Raw genomic sequence first — 21,699 nt, 5'->3', positions numbered from 1 at the left:
AGACTGAAGAACGAAATCTACATGTTCTTTTCTAAGGAACCATCCAGGCATTTGCCTTAAGTGATTTATGGATATCATGAAAACCTAAATCTGGATGGTGTGATGGGGTGCCTTTCTCCCAAATGCAAAAAGACTATAGGGCACTCTAAGCACTCATCAGCGACTCGAAATAAGCGGGAGAGAAGTAGATACATAATTAAGGCCTTCCTTTCTTCTTCTAAAGCAATGCAAACTGATAACCCAAGTACAAAAATGAATTCAGTTAAGATTTTTAAATTAAACTCACATAGACTACAGCAGCCAATTCCTGTCGAGGTGAACGTTTCCAATCTTCTTTTGACTCAGCTTTTTTGGGAGAATAGCCATTGTCGTAAACTGTGAAATGAGTTCCTAGCAGGTTGGATCTTAACTTCCCAACATAGGACTCTCCAGTTCTTGATAAATCAGTTGGATCTGTAGATATGAGGTAGTTACTTGTTGTGCTCTTCTTACGTTTTCTGCCAGCTAGCAAAAACACCTGTAATATTTGGCAGTAGATAAAAAATATAATGGCTCCATACATTCAAATCTTTGCATTTCAAGTATTTCTGCAATATCATTTGTCTCACAATACTAAAGATAAAAGTATATGTTACAGTCAAATTTACATGAGATAAGTAAAACAAAGATTATAATAGCAATTACAATAAGTAAGCTGTGAAACACTAGGAGCAATGAAGTTAAAATAACAACAAATAAAATAAATAATAATAATAATAATAATAATAATGTGTGTGTGTGTGTGTGTGTGTGTGTGTGTGTGTGTGTGTGTGTGTGCGTGAGAGAGAGAGAGAGAGAGAGAGAGAGAGAGAGAGAGAGAGTGAGTTGTGTGTGTGTGTGTGTGTGTGTGTGTGTGTGTGTGTGTCGGCTATTTTTGACGAAGGCCTTACTGGCCAAAAGCTTTATTTGTGACAGTCTTTTTGTTGTGTCTATCTGCGACTCAGCATCTCCACTATGTGGTGAGTAGCAACTTTCCTTCTCGTAATATCAGAATAATAATAATAAAAAAGATAAAGCTGAAAATGTAATTTGCCCCAACTGTCTCTCAAAAGCCCAATGTGTCGTCCACATCATGGGATATGGCATGAGTAGTGGAGAAGTACACTTGGGACTACGTGCCCCCTGCGTGCGTAGATGTGAAAATCCTACAGGAACCCAAAAAAGTGATGGCTACTGAGACTCTCATGAAGCTACGATACAACCAACAAGCCAGTAGTGGATAACCCTCTGCTTTCTGCATTGGAATAAGTCTCAGAAAGGACAGTTACAACAAATGATGACCTGGCAGAAATATGAATTATGATAGGGAATTTTCAATATTCGGACACTGACCGGGGAGGTGAAGTAAATGGTGGATACCATGGAAAGATGGAAATTCTATTTGTTGGGTTGGCAGAAACAAGGTATAAAGGAGAGAAGTGAGAAAAGAAAAAGACTGTTGATTGCACTGGAGTGGGAGTGACGATGCAGTGGAAAATGGGGTGAGAGTAGTAGTGAGTGATGGGTTAAAAGAATCAGTGGAGAGAAATAGTGATAGGATGCTGAAGATAAAAATATCAGAGAAGAGGAAGACTGTGGAGCCATTACAAGCATATGCCCCACAGCTTGGCTGCACTTCTGCAGAATAACAGGAATTTGAAGGGGAGTGCAGAAACAGATGGGAGGAAAGTGTCATAGTAATGAGATATTTTAACACAGATGTTGGAAGAGAAAGACAGGGGTATGAAAGTGTGCTATGACCAGAGGATTGGGGCAGTCGAAATGAGAAAGATGAAAGAGAATGGTTTGTTGGTCGGGAACTCCTGGTTCAAGGACAAGGAAATCCACAGGTTTGCCTGACACAGTAATGATTTGAGCTGAAAGTCGGTAGTTTACTATATCCTCCATGACAGAAGAATAAATAGGAACATCATAAATATCAAGGTAATACCATCAGAGGCCTCAGATCGTGACCACCAATTTCTAATAATGAACCTGAAAGGGGCTAAAGATAAGAGAGGGACAACACAGGCATATAAGGGTATGGAAGCTGGAAGAAGAAGAAGAAGAAGAAGAAGAAGAAGAAAAGGGCACGAAACTCTCCCAATGGATGCACCACAAATAGTGCAAGAGACATAGGGGAATATTTAAGAGGACATTTGTGGATATGGCAAAAGTAGTATGTAGGAGGACTTAAGCAACAAAAAGAGAGGGGAGAAACCACCACAGTGGAATGAAGAAAGAAATATACAGTGCAGAAGAAGAACACAGCCTTTAGGATATGGTTCCAGAACAGAATATGAAAGACAAGAGAAGAGTACTAGACAAGAAAGAAAGAGGTAGAAAGAATCATGGCAGAAGAGAAGGAGGTGGATGGAACAGTACGCTAGAATGAGGGAGGATAGTGAAGGTTTAAAAAAGATCCTATATGGAATGGTTAAAATTAGAGGTGGAATATATGGTTGACTATGACTGGAAATTTTGAACCCAAATGAAGGCCTAGGAAAGAGGGAGAAACTGTGGAGATGAAGAGAAACTGCAAAACAGAAAAGGAAAGGTGTTAACATGGAGAGAAGTGCAATATCCGTGGAAAAGATGCCAGGGGGAAGACACCAGGTTTGGATGAACTGAATGTAAAGATGGTGACAGCAGCAGGAGACCCTTTTTTTTTTTGGGGGGGGGGGGGGGGTGTTTACAATGGCTCTATTAAGTTATGAAAACTGCGTGAAAAGAGAAGAGGACCCCAGGGAATAACAGTCCTGATCTTCAAAAAATGTAATAGAAGAGAGGGCAAAAACTATTGAGGAATCACACTAATGAGACATTGTGCAAAGATCTTTGAGAAAGTTTGGGAAATACAAATTCAGATAAAAATTGAAGGAATGATGAGAGAAGGACGACGTGGGTTCAAAGTAGGAAGGTCCACAGCAGATCTAATTTTCCACTGTAAGACAGCTACAGGAACACACTATAAGTAGGACAGACCTACTGATGGCCTTCCTGGACACTGAAAAAGTATGCATTAACAGGGTGTATACGTGGACAAGGAAAAAAAACCCGGATTTTTCCCGGTTAAAAATACACTTTCTCTCGGGTGACAGCATATTTTTCCCTTACCAATCCTTTGAATGGTTATGGTTTTATACACGGGCGTACAATTTCCCGGCACTTTAGAAAACGAAACTCAGGGAAAAGGACACGTTTCGGAAATATCTTTGATCTGCAGCAACATGTACGCAGCGTATTTTCGTATTACGAAAGCATGCATTGGAATTCCACCAAACACCACCAAAAGCAAATTGAGATTTCGATGCGCTTTTGTAAGCCGTTCGTAGCTCATGTCACGTGAGCTCGCCAGCCGATGACAGCGGATATTCAGAGCATGGGACACGTGACGTAGTCAGCCAACAGCAACATCACTGTTAAGTAGCACAAACACACAAAAAGGGAAAGTTAATAGTTTGAACTAATATACATAGTGTTGCTACAAGAAAAGCAAAGCTTTCACATGTAATACTGGTCTCAAGCTGCAAGAGAAGCTAAGCTTTCACATATAATGTTGATCTTTTTTGCACATGTTATACTTTAAGATATCTCACGCAAATGTGCCAGTACAATTTTTAATAATGACATAAATGTCTGATCTTCAGGGTTCAAAATTCTTCTAAATGGATCATCATCAAAGAGTTGATTTTTAAATGAGAGTCAAACACTCTGTGATTTAAGAAATTCATGGTACATTCTCGCACATAGTTCAACTTACGTAAAAGGATATTTACTTTGAAAGTAATGCTTTTCAAACCACCATTTGCAATATTTTCCAGCGATCTGTTAGAAATAGGTTTGTTTCAGCAGTTGCCAGAAAGCGCCAGATAACAGGCGACACTGCGCTTGCGCAGCTACCATGATATAGGAAGCCCGTATATACGTACATGTAAAACATTGAAAGATCGGACATCACAGGATACTCCCAACCGCATCGAAATTTCATGAACTATACTAAAATGTGCACATTTAAAGTGCACATTCGTATGTCTAGATTCCAAATGAAGTAGACCTCAGCCTGATATTAAGCTTTTTAGTGTGGTTTTCGGGATATAAATTTTCTTGGAGCACCAGTACTGTATTATATCATGTTTGGTTCTTTATTATGGCATAATGCCATACATCCTAGAAGATGAAAATGTGCACCTGAAATGCAGCAAACAGTTGAAACTAGCCAGTATTGTGGAATTAAATATTTCATTTCAAATACTTTGACTGCCTCTGCGGAAAAGGTTAATAAAAGTCAAATTTCTTTAGTAAACAGACAAAAATAACTTCATTGTTCTGCAAGGCGATTACTGCTTGACTGTCAGAAAGGTGGAAATAAAATCTGAAACTAATGACGTATTTTAGCCTTCCGTAATAACATGAATGTATTTTAATTTATTTGATAGCTCTCGGCCACAGATATCCGTTTTGTTTTCATTTGACGTGAGAGTAAACGAAGGGGAAACAGCAAAATCATTAAATGTAAACACGGGTCACGTGGAGAGTACCCACTATAGCTCAGACTGCTCTGCGCATCAGCCCTGGATCTACATTTGCGAACCAGGTCAATACTAAAAAAACTGAATTTTCAAGATATGTTCATCTTGTAGCGCACATCTTTCTGAAAAGTCTGAAACATAAAACATATGTATTCGAGAAAATGTAAGACATATTATTTGCTCTTAAGTATTCCAAAGTGCAGTGCCATGCCTCTTCATAAAGCATTTTCTACCGTACGTCCAAACTGTATTCAGGAGAGTGGAAATTGAAATGTCCTGTGGTGTCTCTCCTGCTCCCAGTCAGTCAATTTGACAGCCTGCCCCGCTTTAAAAAAAATTTCGCAATTAATAGCGGATGAGATTATTTGTAATTGAGAGAACAAGAACTCTTCAGAAAATCTGAACTCTTTATTGCCTATTAGTTAATAACTTGCTGTTTTGTGTGACATAAAATTAAATATAGGATATATAAAACCAATACTGACAAGAGATAAGCAAGAAATTACACATTTCTTCAAACCTTAGCTCCTAGCATTTTTTCTCTCTAATCTTGCTACAGTTTTACATGGCGAGCTTTCCTTTCTGTGAAAGAATCTATTAACTCATCCAAGTTCGTCAAATGTTTTGCTACATGCAAAATCGAAATGTAGCTATCTAATACTGAAAAAGCTGTTAATACAAATAATACCCAAGACTGCTGTGGTTTCTCGATCTGATTATGTCTATTTTGTCACTGACTGCTAGATAAAACGGAATAGGGCTTTCTAGTATGGCAGCAATTTTATAACACACCAAATAAACGAGACTGTTTTGGCACAAATGGCCATTTTTATAACATGACAGAATATAATCCAATAAGTACCAATCTCAAATGCCTATTAGGCCTACTACAAGCAAAAAGCTTTATGTTAGGAAATAGTTTCACATTTCATTCATACGCACCAGCTTCTCAAGCATGATATCGAAAAGTAGTATTACGAAATGTTTATATAAATTTGGAATCTTCTTATTCTTCCATAATTTGTGTGATGTCCCCATTTCTTCTCCTTCCTCGTTCTAACAAACAATCTTGTCATCATCAAGGCTGGCCAATGTGGCCAAGCAGTTCTAGGTGCTTCAGTCTGGAACCGTGCGACCGCTACGGCTGTAGGTTCAAATCCTGCTTCAGGCATGGATGTGTGTGACGTCCTTAGGTCAGTTATGTTTAAGTAGTTCTAAGTTCTAGGGGACTGATGACCTCAGATGTTAAATCCCATAGTGCTCAGAGCCATTTGAACCATTTTTTGTCATCATCAAATTCTGTAGCTATTGTGCCAATGTCAAAATTTGTTCGCCGATTAACTTCACTACCCCTGCCAGAATCACAGATTTAGTTATCCCGCGATTGTTTTCCGGTTGGCGTTATTACGTGTTCGAACAACAACTTTTCCGTGTTACTTCCAGAATAGAACTTACGCGGCTGCTAGCCGGGGACTGCGCTAATGGTCCTTACTAGTGTAGCGATCTGGCCAAAAATTTTCTGTCAAAACTTCGTTTTCTTGGATACACCGAGAAGATAATTCGTAATCTTTCTCACCTGTTATTCCTTTCAGTTGTTTATTTCCACTCTGGTAGTCTGAATCTATGGATTTTGCTAGTAATTATAACAATGCTGATCATTCGCAAATCCAATCAACCACATAATCAGACAGCGATTGGCATTCATCCGTTCGGCTTTACTCCCTCAGCTAGTATAGCGCCCCCCCCCCCCCCCCTTTTGTCCACGGAAAGTTTATTTCTAGATGCTACGAGGATTCTATTGACAGAGACATCACATACACTATGCACGCATTCAAAAATCAACTTAAAATGTGTTCAAAAATGTTCAAAAACCAACAGGAATGCGTTTCAAAACCATATGAATAATCGATAGACCAATGTGAGCTGGATGCTAGGCGCTTTGTGAAACAAGTTTTTTTCCCCATGAGAATATGAATTTGGCGTCCCCTTTTCCCGGTAGCATCTAGCTGCTTGCTGCGACTGCTTGCACAGCCAACAGCCACATTCCTGTTGCCAGAAGTGGGAGAATCTACTACTCAAACGTGACTCAACTGCGCATATGCATGAGTCCGCATGTAACTGCTAAAACAAATTGAATGTAAACAGTTGTGACTTCACGCTCATTGGAAGCAATTTGTTGTTATGAAACACTGCATAGTCTTCCTAAAGCCTTTGACACATTTTCAATGGGCAGACGCTTGCACGAGCACTGTGTGTCGTCGTATATGGCGCATTTCCTTTGCAATTTAAGTTATTTTCCTTTTTTTCTCTTGTTTATGTTTTATTGTTGAAGTATTATTCTGCAGTAGCGGGATACAGCAATATCCTTTGTTAGAGTATCGGTTCTTACCAGTCAAAATTATATAAATTTAACTGAAAACTACAACAATGAAAAATTCCCAGAATTCTAAAAATATCTCAGGTTTTTCCCGGTTTTCTCCCGGATGAAATAATTCCCGGGTTTTCCCCGGATCTCCCGGTTTTCCCGGGTCGTATACACCCTGATTAATGGATTTCGAAACAAGGTGAGGAAGTCTTTGGAGAATAGAGGTATAATGAGCTGGGGTACAAAGACTGCTATGAAGAGGTGTAGGAGCCGATCTTCTCTGTGTCAGGATGGTGTTCTGGATTTGATGGGTTGGAAAGTGCTTTTTGCCAGGAAGCTGACATGAGGAGTAAGGTGGTTGCAGCAATACGGGCATTGTGCTTGAAAACTCTTTACTGTTCCAAAAAGCTGCAGGAAAGTGACCTCGTCTGGTGGCACAGCCTGCGGTCAATCCTTGCTATCCTGGTTCTATGGCACTGAGAAGCTGTGATGCAAAGACAGAAATAGCCACTTGGCTCTGTGCAGTCCAAGTACAGAGCAAGATAGCCTAGACAAGCTTTCCCCAGTGGTGCTGTCAGATGCTGATGTGGCTGACTGATATTTTCGCACTGTTGGAAGGGTAGCTGAGTATGTGACATGCTGGTTGGCAGCTGGTGCAGACAGAGCCAGTGGCACGAAGGCCAGGTTCGGCCGCAGGTGAGATTTTCTGGTGGACAGTCTGGTGCAAGGCGATAGAGGCTTCTGGGTACAAACACCGGATGTGCATGTAGCTGGTGGCAGTTTGATCGGAGGCAGTGGAGTGATCTAACGGCAGAAGCCGATACAACAATGGTAGAGGTCTCGATGTTTCACCGATGCTTAAATGACCTGCCTGACTGGACAGCCTGTGGTTATACTCACAAAGTGGGTATGCTGTGGTGTTGTGGCTGTCAAAGCCACATATGGCTGTCTATCAATGGGACCCTGGTTACAGTGCAAGCTGGGACTATAACTGGCACATGGGCATGGACGCTGTGACATATTGCTGTGTTGGTGAACTGCCACAAGTAGCCTACTTATGACACCAAGCCCATGTAACTAGACCTGTGAAATTTCAGAGGAATGCAAAAGCAGATAACATGCAGTATAAGAGAAGTAAACCAGAAGTGTGAGTGTGTGAAAATGGGAAGAGGGGGGGATCAGACTGGCTGGAAAAGAAGAATGGCTTGAGGCAGGGAAGTACACTTTCCCACTGCTTTTCACTGTGGTGGTGGATGAGGTGAAGACCAGAGTGGCCAAGTAACTGGTGAAGAAAAGATGAAAGCAATGATATCTGCAGACAATTTGATGATCTGTGGAAACAAGGACAAAGAAGTATGGAAACAGTTGCATGTAGGGCACTGAATAGTACAAGGTTATGGGATGAAATTTAGCAAGGGTAAATGTGAAACTATGATCACAACTATGAAGGAGGAGAGTCAGAACTGGAATAACATTGGTGGGGATCAACAGAGGGAGGTGGAGAGTTTCAAGTGTCTGGGAAACTTAATACAGGAGAATAAAAGAAATGACAGAGAAATAAATGAGCAGGACTGACAGCAGGAACATACTGGAAGGGCATTAGAAGCCTGATATTGAGCAAGGATGTCCCTCAAAAAAGTGAAAGGGTTATATATAAGGTATAGTATGCTCCAATGCTGATGAATGCCTTAAAGATCTGGGCAATGAAAGAGAGAGAGAGAGAGAGAGAGAGAGAGAAGCAAATACAAGTTTGTGAGAGGAAATTCTTGAGACATAATATTGGAGTGAGAAAGATGGACAGGTTATAAGGAATGAGAGGACCAAGGAATTAATGAAGGAGGAATCATTAGAGGATAGAATGTAGGAATCAAGGCTTAAATGGTAGGGACTTGTTAAGCAAATGGAGGAGAAAAGGATACCCAGAAAGATATATGAGATAAAAGGGAAGGGAAAAATACTAACAGACAGGTGGATGGAAGGAGTGAAGGACTGGGTGCAAAACAAAGGGGAAGACTGGAGAGGTAGTGGAAAGACAGAAAATAATGATGAAGCCTGTGTTCTACGGAGACCTGTCCAGCGGCTGGAAACTGTACAAGATGAAGATGAAGTTGAGGAAGAAAAAGAAGAAGAAGAAGATTATTATTATTATTCTGGATAAAATGGACATTACTAGGTGGTTGAGTGGCTTAGTGTCAGATTACAAATTCGAAGGTCAGCATTTCAATCCTCAGAACATTCTAAGATTTTTACTATCACTTATAACCTCTTTAATTTCTAAAATTGACATGTTAATGAGAAAAACAACAAATGGTAAAGTGATTGGAGACCATGCCAAACTGTAGGCTCTTGATAAGTGGTGGGGTAAGTGAGTTCAAAAACTGGAAGGATAGGGCGGGCATACCATCTCCTCTAGAACCATGTTTAGTACTTCGTAAGGTACTGTCAACTCTTTTTTTGTTTTGTAAATAAAAGCTGCCTTTTCTTGCTGCACTGTAATTTATTTCTCCTAGATGTGTTTCGCCCTTTTTTACTCTAAGGTATCTTCAGTGGGATAGTTTGTTGAGATCTGCATTTCCTCTCATCTGGTCTGGAGGTCAGACTACCAGTCCATTTCCGAAAAATATGCACTTTTTCATATTCCAAACTTTTTCCTTCACACTGTTCCCCATATTAACCCCTATTTTTGTGGTTCACCACTACTCTTTTGCCACTAGTTATAGATATTTGTTCAAAAACTGTGCTTTTAAAGACAAACAGCAATCACTTTATTAATTACTATTCATATTGCATGTGCAAATAATTTATCCTATATTAACCTTCTGTACAGAATTTTAATAATAATCATAAAACTCAAATTCTACGCTCCTCATATCCAAGAATTCTCTTTAATTGTAGACTGGATTGTTAATTAACCATTTACACGACTTTTTTTCAAAATTAGTGAGAGTTGTACTGATTGCAGAATGTGGCAGTTTATTAAAATATTTTAATCAGTTCACTTTGTGAGAGTTGCCAGTTTTTGTCAGCCTATGCTTCTTGTTTCTGATGTAACAACATTTTATGTTCTCTCTGATGCCAAACTCTGCTAGGCTGTTTTTCACATACATCAATGATACATGGATATAAAGATTTATCACTGTCATTATTTTGGTCTTAATGAGTAAAGGGTGAGAGTGTACCCTTTGACCAAACTTACACATTACTCATAGCACCCTTTCCTGAATCAGTAATGCATCACTGACCTGACTTGACTGATCCCGTAACAACGGCCCCTAAGGTATGTGAGACTGGAAAAGTCCAAAGTAAGCTATTCTAAGATGTTCACTTCTCAACAGATCAGGTAATTTCCATATGAGATAGGACACCCTTGACAATTTTCCGTAGACATGATTAACATATCTTGAGAAAGTTGTGTTGCATGCATAGCAGATAACTGACTGAAGCCCAACATAATATAGCAAATTGTTAATTACAACAATGAACAAGAACAATCCAAGGACCGAGCCCTGGGGCACACCAGATGTGACTTTATTCAGAGAAGAATTCCTGTTTTGAATTGACACAAACTGCGTCCCGTTATTTAGATAAGAATTAATTGTTTCTAGTGCTATGTTATTTATTCCATAATACTGTAGTTTGGCTAATAAGATGCCAGAGGGGATACAGCCAAAATCCTTACTCAAATCTCATAGCTCAAGTGAGACCGTATTCTTATTTTTAAATGCAGTTAACAGCTGTTTAATAATTTCAACGACTGCAGAAGAAGTACTTTTTTCTTCTCGAAAACCATGCTGTCTACTACAAAGAAGGTTACAACAATATTACAAAAAGGATAGCTGCTACTCACCATGTAGCAGAGATGCTGAGTCACAGATAAAGACTGTCAAAAGTGAGCTTTTGGCCAACAAGGTCTCCATTGGAAATAGACAACATACAAACACGCACTCCCGCAAACACAACTCACACACAAATGACCACAGTCTCTGGCTGCTGAGGTCAGACCCAAAGTAGTTTACGTTTTTCAAAGTAGTTACAAAGTTGTATGTGAAAAACAGCTTCAAATACTTTGGAAAAGATTATAACAATAAACTCTGGCCTGTAGTTCTTAGGGAGATGCTTTTTCCCTTTTTGTATATAGGTACAACTTTTGAAATTTTGAGCTGGTCAGGAAAAACTCCCAACTCCAGGTATTTATTCATAATAAAAGCAAGTGGATTGCAAATAAAGTGTATTATCCTTTTTATTCTGTAGTTAGTTAGTCAGCAGTAGTCCTTGCTTTTCGATTCAGAAAATTTTGGAACAGCATTTATTGTATCTATGGGCGTGACAAGATTCCAATGAAATTCACATTATATAGGATGCTGATCAGATAGTGTATCAGTTGCTAATTTGTTTGAATGATTAATTTTAGATCTTAATTCATTTACTATAGTAGTAAAGTATTTACTGAACTTTCCTGGCTTAAGCAGAATGTCTTTAGTTTGGTAGAAGTGGGTTCTTGTGTTATAATACCTTAGTAAGCCTTACATTGTTCGAAACTCCTTCCACATAGTTTTCATATGCAACTTGTTTGGAAAGTTTAAGTCCAGCTTTATAATGTTTTTTACAATTCAGGTGGGATCTATAAGAAATGTCATACTGCTCTGTGCCTTGTTTGCGATTAATTTTATAAATCTTGTGCAGTGACAGCATCTTTTCCCCAATACCAGAAAGCAAAAATTTCTTTTCAAAGATGAACAAGAGTGCCATAAATCAATATATATCTTAAAGAAATTATTAATGAAAGTTTCAACAACTGATTTATCTACATCATAATCATGAACAATAACTTATATATTCCTCTTTCTGACCTCTAACCCATGTCATGCTTGGCTTCTTATTGGCAGTCACATAATCATTATCTGACTGTTGATAGTGACATTGTGGGGAGTAGTGGATCATGATCTGCAAAACATTCATCTGCTACGATAACAGTGCATAGGTCTCTTGAGAAATTAACTATAATACTGTCCAAACTGGCATTCCCAAGTGTTGGGCTATTGTTAGTACAGGGTGCAGCACATATAACAGGCCCATAAAGTCTACATAACATAACTAATACTCCTCTTCTGTCAAGTTAGAATGAACTCCTCCAGGATTCCCAAATAAACATCACTGTTCATTGTTGTCTCAAAGAATATGGGCCCCAAAAACGCATGTGGCGGAAATGGCACACCAAACATTAATCTTCTCGTCACGCGAGGGCGCCTGGTGGATTGTGTGTGGATTTTCTGTCGACCAGTACTGGTTGTTTTGAGAATTTATGTACCCAGGCAGGTGGAACCACGCCTTGTCACTCATGCTGAACCTTCGTGCATCCAAGGCACCACTGGCAACATTTTTCAACAGCTGAGAACAGAAATGCACTCTCTTCTGCAGGTGAGGCTCCTCCAGTTCTTGCACAACACTTATCTGAAATGGTTTCAACATCAGTTCCCTTAAAACAAATCTGCAACTTCTCTCATTTGCATGAACCTATTGATTCAATCTCATGGTTGACTTATGAGGGCTTCTTGTCATTATCTTCTGCATCTGGCTTTTTAACTTAGGTGTGCAGACAGTTGGTCATCTGTTCCTGGGAGCATTTCAAACCGATACCGTACACCAGCATTTTTCAATCAATTTCTGTATGGTGCTTTTTGCTGGCACAGCAATTATTCTGTCAACCTATTCACACAGAAAAAGTTTCCCTTTAGAACTTAAATGTATCCCATGTTGGGTACGCAACGATCAATCAATATTGCCCGCATCTATAATGTCACACGGCGAGAGAGAGAGAGAGAGAGAGAGAGAGAGAGAGAGAGAGAGAGAGAGAGAGAGTAGCAAGAAGTCTTCTCATTCACCTGAATTTAAAATACCCCTGTGTCATGCTTTCATGTTTGTGGAGTAGTGGAGCAGTTGTACTATCTTTTCAGAGAAGAACAATGTCTCTGTGTTTGAGAAACATTCCTCTGTAATTACTGAATTGGAGGTGGAGGTGGTTGGGGGGGGGGGGGGGGGGGGAAGCACCACAGCTATTTACAATGAAACTTTATACAGAAATGCATATAAACAACATTTAAAACTAAACTGGAAATCTCAAATTAAGCAGCTGATTTCGTCACTCAACATTTCTCTAAAGATCGTAGTAGTGTTAATAAGCTGAATACTAAAACCAATCAGTTTTTTCTAAATTTTACTGGCTTACCTTTTTACCATAATCACGCTCAAGATGTAAAAAGTATGTTGGATATAAGCCCCGATCCATTCCCTTTCTGTCCCTTGTTATTCTACACTTATAGTGAACACCTTGAGTTCCTGGTTCCAAAACAAAAGTCTCCAGGCTTCCTTCAACATCACCTTCTATTTCCCGCTCCTGCAGATAAGAATTATTAAGTGTGATTTAGTTACACTCAATGATTAAGCTTTAAAACTAGTGTTCTAGAAAAATAAAATTCATTATTAGAAGGAGATATTCATAAATTTTACAGAACATAGGCAATATTAAATGAGAAATTGTGTGTCATATTATCAAAGTCATTCTTAGTCTAGCACTGTTTTTCATTGCTCACTGAGGTACACAATTACAATTTTACAACAATTGTGAATCAAGAAGAAAAGTAGTTGATACAAATTAGTTTTGTTTCAGTGAGAGATTAGTGAGGGAGGAGAGACTGAGAAACTTTAGATGAGTACCAAAACTGATATTAGTTTACATAAATATAAAAGCACAAATGATAAACTCATAATACTATTAGCCTAGGATAGGGAGTGTTGAAGAGCAGTAGACACATGTAAAAGACAGAATTGCTGAGCTATTTATCTTCCATGCCTTAGAAAACAATAGATAGTGATCTACTTGTGAAAGTGCGGAAGGGAACAAAATCTCATTCGATACCTCAGCTGACAAAGCAGACAAAAGCTGCTGTAAATAATCTGGAAGTAGAAATGGATATACGAACCTGGCTTGAAACCCCACATCTGTCCAAAGTCAAATTTTGCCATCTCTTTTTCCTCACATACATATTAAGTTTTCATTTTCTTATTGGATGCTTCCTAGTTCCTTGATGAATAATTTCTTTGAAACTTCCTGGAGGACTTAAACTACGTGCTGGACTCCAACTCAATCACTGCTTTCATGGGCAAATGCTTTACCAACTGAGCTATCCAGGTACAACAAGATCCTTCCTCACAGCTTCACTTTCACCAGTAACTCTCTTCTACCTTTCAAATTTTACAGATGTTCTCCCACATACATAATAAGTGTGTTACTCCTGGAACGCTACTGCAGAGAAATGGCTGTTTGTGCCAATCACTGACACTGAGTCTTGTCCACACAATCTCACAAGCAGCTTCAATTACTGTCTTGGGGGAACTTACTAAGTCTCTGGTTCACACCTTCCGCTTGACTTACAAGCAGGGGCTACGATCAGTTCTGCAGACAACACTGCAAATTTTGAGCTTTGTTGAAACACTGTGGGGAGGCTGGTCTTCTCAACCTCCTCTGTCAGCATTGTTTGTTCCAATAAGTTCCAGAATCTGTAACTGGTCACACCCTGTTTACTGAATGATTGCCTGAACAGCCTCTTCAAAAAGCTGAATGAAGATCCTGGCATAAACACAGATATAATTCTTTCTCTCTCTTGCCACTATTTCCCTCATGCAAACCACTATGCACTGTACATGTGAACAGCTGAGAATTAAGAGCCCCAATTCTTTTTTATTTGCTTCCTCTTTAACACAGGACACAGCAGGTTTACCCACAGGTGAAGTGAATCTCACTGGCAGAGATTCAGTTTCAGTGCAAGCCACCAGCTCAGACTTTTACTTTTTTTAAGCCATATATTTTCAAATTGTTTGCAAAACTAACTTATCCTCTTCAAAGTACTCTCCACTACAACTTATACATTTGTCCTACTGGTGCTTCCACTGCTCAAAACATTTTTTGCAGTCATCTTTAGAAATGGCTGACAGATCCTCCCTCATTTTTTTTCTTGACAATCAGTGTCCTTTAATGCCCTTTTTCATGTGTGGAAATAAGAAAAAGTCACACAGATCCAGATAAGGTGAGTAAGGTGCATGGGGGCAGTGTCTAAGAAATGGCTGTGTGTGCAGGTGTACTGTCGTGGTGGAAGTCTCCTGTCTGCTGCAAATCAGGTCTTTTCCGATGAACACTGTTGCTCAATCTTCCCAAAACTTCCAAATAAAACATTTGATTGATGGTCTGATCTGGGGGAGCCAATGTTGAATAAACTTTCCAATATTTTCGTTGATTTGGGCAGCTGATGGATGTCCAGAATGAGGTGTCATCAGTCGACATGTCGCCATTTTTAAAATTGAGTGAGCCACTTGTACACTTGAGTTTTTCACATAGCCTCATCTTGGTACACTGTTTTCAACATTACAACAGTTCCAGCAGCATTTTTACCAAGTAGAAAACAAAATTTCACAGCTGCACTTGTTCACTTAGACTTGCCATCACAAAAAATGAACCAAGAACAAAACAGCAATAGCAAAAACAATCACTGCAGATGAACAGAACAAGCCAGGTCAACAACACATGCTGCACTATACTGGCAATGAGTTGCACTATACATGCACAGTGTTGGTAATACATACTACACAAGCTCCGTCCACAGCAATGTAATTTCATTCTTCTTTTTTTTTTTTTTTTTTTTTTTTTTAACTTCATGCAAGGGGAGTGGTGTAATACCCTAAGTTCCTGAACCCTGCCTTCTCTGTACAGGGGCCCTGAACCTACCATTGATAAGCCACTCACAGTCACGTGAAATACTGGTGATAGCTCCTACACTTGCTGTGGAGGAAACAGCATCCGTAGGAGCACAGTATGTGAAATACCTTTGATATCCTTGGTGCGCGTCTCTCGGTAGCCCTCCCTATTTACCTGTACACAGCAGCTTCCAATCACTTGACAGTAGTCAGGGCGATTTACAGCTGCTCATGAACAAGAATGAACTCATTCCCTTTCCCAGAACCACATTGAAATTCGGGCTAGTGCAATGTTTTGGAGAACAGTACACAAATAATGTTGAACGAAGCTTGCTGAGTCTTTTTTAATTTCCTGGAATGTTACGCAACAAGTATTACCAGTTCCATTTAATAAATGAAGTGATAAAAACCAAACAAAAATATTTCTACCATGACAACACAAAACCCTAGCACACAAGTTAATTGTTTGCCAAAACTAATTGGAACCTTTCTTGAGGTTACTGGCATTAACAAGTACTCTCAAGTAACAAACTAAAAAATAGTGACAATGTTTAATAAATGCATACAATATACCATCTTCTGACTGGTTTGATGCTGTCTGCCTCGAATTCCTTTCTTGTGCCAGCCATTTCATATAAGCAAAGCCTTTGCACTCTATGTTCTCAATAATTTGCTCGATATATTGCAATCTATGTATTCTGCAACAGTTTTTACCTTCTATAACTCCATCCAGAACCATGGATGTTATTTCTTGATGTCGTAAAACATGTTCCATAATCCTGTCCCGTATTCTCATCAGTAATTTCCAAATGTTCCTTTCTTTGTCGCATCTACACCTCCTAATTCCTTATCATATGAGTCTGCCTAATTTTCAATATTCTTCTATAGCACTAACACTCAAACACTATGATTCTCTTCCTTTCTGGATATCCCACAGCCCATGGTTCACTGCCATACAATACCCTGCTCCAAACGTACATTCCCAGAAATTCGTTCGTCAAATTAAGGCTGACATTTGATACTAGGAGGAACATGATGGTATAGTTATAATATGCTCTACATTAACTCACAATTGCTGATTTACTACAAAATATGTTATGCACAACACTCACTATACTCTAATCGAGTCCCAACTCTGTTGGCCCAGCTACATCACAACAAGCACTGACAAGCTGTTTCACAAGGTTATCCTGCCTTTTCTGTAGTGCATGTTTTGAATTACTGGTGACACAATGTTTTGTCATGCAAGGAGAGTGTTTATTTACCCCTATATGTGCTAACGCATCATGGAATAAAGAATTAGTAATTAATATAACAAATGGTAGAAAAAAAAACACAAAAACAGAATCTACATAAATCACTGTACACTATGTCCGCAACACGTGGCCAAGTGTCTAGCGTTGCTGCCTCTGGATCATGGGGTCCCGGGTTCGATTCCCAGCCAGGTTGGGAATTTCCTCCACTCAGGGACCAGGTGTTTGTGTTGTCCTCATCATTTCATCATCATTCATAAAAGTGGTGAGATTGGAGTGAGTAAAGACTGGGAATTTGTACAGGCACTGATAACAGCACAGTTGAGTGCCCCACAAACCAATCATCATCATCATCATCATCATCATCATCATCACTTTATGCTGTATGCACTGCTAGTTGGAAAACTGATTCTTAGTCATTCTGTGAAGCAGCTGTAGCATTCTTCCGGGGAAGACCAGTTCCCCACTACAATGGCTGCTTGTTCTTTAGTTTATAGAAATATTATACTTACATAATTTGTAACTTCCAAAAATTTTCAAAAATATGTGGTTATTAATGTAGCAATACAGAAAAATTTGGGTTGAGCATTTTTTTTTTCAGAGAGGATACCATTTCCAAAATTGTAGAAAGCACAAATGTAGATTACAACTGACAATATAGCACAAAATACGTTTTCTGCAGCATCAACAATCAAAAATACACTCACTCACTCACTCTCTCTCTCTCTCACTCTCTCTCTCTCACACACACACACACACACACACACACACACACACACACACACACACGTTTTAACACAATTAACATGAAAATAATGTTTACATTATATGTGAATTATTTGGACTTGCATTTTTAGAAGTGAATTTACCTAACACACATGATTTTACTCATATGCAAAGGAAATACTGGAAGTCTGCTTATACACATTAATAAATGTGCAAGGTGTACAGACTCTGCACTTAGCTGGTTTCATGACGTCGTCTACACAAGTTTACCAAAGACCTACATCTACATCTATACTCTGCAAACCAACCGTGTGGTGCATGGCAGAGGGTACTTCCCATTGTACCAGTTATTAGGGTTTCTTCCTGTTCCTTTCACATATGGAGCACGGGAAGAGTGACTGATTGAATGCTTCTGTGTGTGCAGTAATTATTCTATCTAACCTTATCCTTACGATCCCTATATGAGTGATTTGTAGGGGGTTGTAGTATATCCCTAGAGTAAGGTGAACACTGTAGCATCAGTATATCCCATTAAAAGAATGAAAATCGTGGAGCACATCAAAGCATGTCTTCTGTATAAGACGGCTTACAATCCCAGAAAAAAGTGCCGAGAAAGGAACTGTGTGTAATGAGATAATATACAATGCAATATTTCTTCCTAATAGGATTTTGCAAAGTGGATCAATAGAAAACCCATACAGGAATATAATTATCTGAATATATATCACCATTTTCTGAATGCATGAGGTTTTGAGCAGCAGACAGCTACACAAAGAAAGATAACAACTAGCTAGATTTTGGATAAATCATCCTCCAGATAAAAAGCAAGCCTATAGCATACTAGACTTCTGAATTGCCCCCTGCCCCCCACCCCTCAGGCCAAACTAGTTTTCCCAAACTCTGGGGATGGGAATTTGCTCTCCAATATTTCCCCTCATCAAGGTACCCTTCTGGATTTAGCCTCTATTAACACCCTCACCTCCAATTCCTCCATATGGTACAAATTTATTACTTATGTTTACTTTTATCCCCCTTCTCTCTTCTTCCATCTTTTCCCCTATTTCTTACCTGTATTATATTTTTCACCTTTCATTTCTCTTCCTCTTCTAATAATTATTTACTTCTCACAGTGGCCCCTATCACCTTTGAAATGAAGATGGCAAAGTGATTACCAAAGTATTATCTTTGACTTCTTACAGCTCTTCCTTTAATTTTGTGTCAGGTCTTCCTCCAGAAGGTTGGCTCCTGCCCATATAAGGTCTGAGTGACCTGCCACAGCCCATCCCTCCCATTCTTTCCAAACAATCCATCTTTTCTCACTGAAGTAAGATCATGCAAGATGCAAAACATAGGATTATTGTTTTCTGTCTTACGTATTTTTTATTTGCTATACTGGGAATTACACCTGCTGAACTTCCATCCTGTTATAGTTTTCTCAGTATTTTTTTATACTGTATCACCCTTTACATTTACATCTACATCTATACTCTGCAAAACACTGTGAAAAGCATGGCAGAGGGTACATCCACTGTACTAAAGAGGGTATGTCCTATTGACCAGTTATTGGGTTTCTTCCTGTTCCATTCATGTATGGAGCATGAGAAGAATGATTATTTAAATGCCTCTGTGTTTACAGTAATTATTCTACTCTTATCGTCGTGATCCCTACGTGAGTGATATGTAGAGGGTTGCAGGATATTCCTAGATTCACCACTTAAAGCTATTTCTTGAAATTTGGTTAACAGACTTTACATCTATCTTCAAAGTCTTCCAGTTCAGTTTCTTCAGGATCTCTGTGACACACTTCCATGGATCATACAAACCTGTGTCCATTCATACTGTCCTTCTCTGTTAGTCTGATTTGGTATGGGTCCCACACACTTGAGCAATATTCTAGAGCCAGTTGCATGAATGATTTGTCGGTTGGTTGATTCGGGGGGAGGGGACCAAACAGCAAGGTCAAAGGTCCCATTGGATTAGGAAAGGATGGGGAAGGAAGTCGGCCGTGTCATTTCACAGGAACCATCCAGGCATTTACCTGGAGTGATTTAGGGAAAAATCATGGAAAACCTAAATCAGGACAGCTGGGTGCGGGTTTGAGCTGTTGTCCTCCTGAATGCGAGTACAATGTGCTTACCACTGCACCACCTCACTCGGTGAGCAACTTGTAAACAATCTCCCTTGTCTGACTGCACTTACCCAGTATTCTACCAATAAACCAAAGTCTTCCACCTGCTTTACCCACAACTGAGCCTATGTGATCATTCCATTTCATATCCCTACAAAGAGTTGCACCAAGATATATGTATGAGTTACTCATTGATTTTATAGGCATAGTATACTACATTTTTCCATTTTGTGAAGTAGACAATCTTACAGTTTCAAACACTTAAAGCATGTTGCTGATCTTTGCAACACTTGAAACCTTAATCAAGCTCTGACTGAATATTTATGCAGCCTCTTTCAAACAGTACTTCATCATAGATAACGGTTTCATCTGCAAAAACTCTGACGTTACTTTTAATATTGCCTGCGGGAACATTGACTTACAACATGAACAGCAAGGGTCCCAACACACTTCCCTGGGGCACATCTGATGACGACTCTCCATTCAAGATAACACACCGTGTCCTCCCAACCAAAAAGTCTTCAATCCAGTCAAAAATTTTACTTAATACCCCATATGATTGTATTTCTGAAAATACGTGTAGGTGCAGTATTGAGTCAAATACTTTTCAGGAATCAAGAACTATCTCCTGCTTTGATCCAAAGCTTTCAGTATGTCATGTGGAAAAAGTGCGAGATGGGTTTCACATGATCAATGTTTTCGGAATCCACGATGGTTGGTATTGAGAAGGTCATTCTGTTCAAGATCCCTCATTATGTTTGAGCTCAGAATATGTTCTAAGATTCTACAATAGACAGTGAAAACTTCTGAGCAAAGCAAGATTTTATAATGTAATTGCAGCATATTTCCATGTATTAAATTACATTGCACATTCCAAAAAAGAGACTGGAGTCCAAGAAGTACATATATTCAAAGACATTTTGGGATTGCAGCTGGTCATCGTAAACTTCATTCCACGATATTTTGGCTGAAGAACTGCCAGCTGAAATATCATGGAATGAAGTTTACGACGACCAGCTGTAATACCAAAATCTCTTTGAACAGTTGATTCGCAGTGAAAATTTTAAATTTTACAAGTACATAAATCTGATCAGTTTAAATTAGGTGTAAAGCATGTCTTTGTGTTATCCATATGTCTGGCAACACATGCAAAAAATAATAATAACTATTTACAATGATTATCAGTTTGTGTAACTAAGGTTACTGAGTCAAAAACCATGCACTCGAATATTGACTCAGCTGCAAGTAATCTTTTTTTTCACAGTGGTTACTGAAATACGATGCAATCAAAATGGGGTTTTAGCTTTTTTTTTAGGCTGTAAGAATACAAAGATTCTTAATAATCTTACAATGCAACTTATACTGTTGGGTTTACAACTGTTAGAAATAAAGACCCTCAAACAGTCAAGTATATCTTTAAAATAGTGGGGTTTTTGCTCCTTTATGTCATTTGTCCTATGATACTGGAAACTTTAGGTAAGATTATTACTTGGCCATCTCACAAATCTGTTATTCACGGTGTATATGTGGACAAAAAAAAAAAAAATGAAGCCCAGATTTTTCCTGGATTTCGCGGTTAAAAATACACTTCTTCTGGGTGAAAATTCACTTTTCTCCAGGTGAAAATACACTATACTCTGGGTGAAAGTACATTTTTTTTCTCATTAAGTGACAATATACTTTTTCTTGGAGCCATAAAATGTATAAATCTTTTGGACAGTAAAGGTTTTATACACCAACACAGAAATTCCCGGCACTCCCAGCAAAGAGCAACACATTTTGGTAAGATCTTTAATGTGCGCCAACATGTACAGCGCTTATTTCGGTATTATGAAAGTATAAATATGAATGCACCAAATACAGCATGGTAGTTTCTGAACACAGAACATCAAAATGTAAGAAATGTGATGCCCATGTTACGATAGGGGA

General features: G+C 38.9%; 1 protein-coding gene across 1 annotated transcript in view; it reads right to left on the bottom strand.

The window, feature by feature from the left end:
- Window positions 1-21,699, bottom strand: part of LOC126094633 (protein king tubby) — a 68,119-nt gene that overhangs the window by 25,972 nt on the left and 20,448 nt on the right. The window contains exons 5-6 of the mRNA XM_049909120.1: window positions 13,142-13,309; window positions 287-517 (exon numbers count right to left, since the gene is read on the bottom strand). Coding sequence (XP_049765077.1) covers window positions 287-517; window positions 13,142-13,309 — 399 coding nt within the window. The remainder of the gene's footprint in view (window positions 1-286; window positions 518-13,141; window positions 13,310-21,699) is intronic.

Source organism: Schistocerca cancellata, chromosome 8 (genome assembly GCF_023864275.1).
Source record: "Schistocerca cancellata isolate TAMUIC-IGC-003103 chromosome 8, iqSchCanc2.1, whole genome shotgun sequence".
Taxonomy (NCBI): domain Eukaryota; kingdom Metazoa; phylum Arthropoda; class Insecta; order Orthoptera; family Acrididae; genus Schistocerca; species Schistocerca cancellata.
Note: the sequence above shows the minus strand (reverse complement) of the source record. Positions and strands in the feature narration are given on the sequence as shown.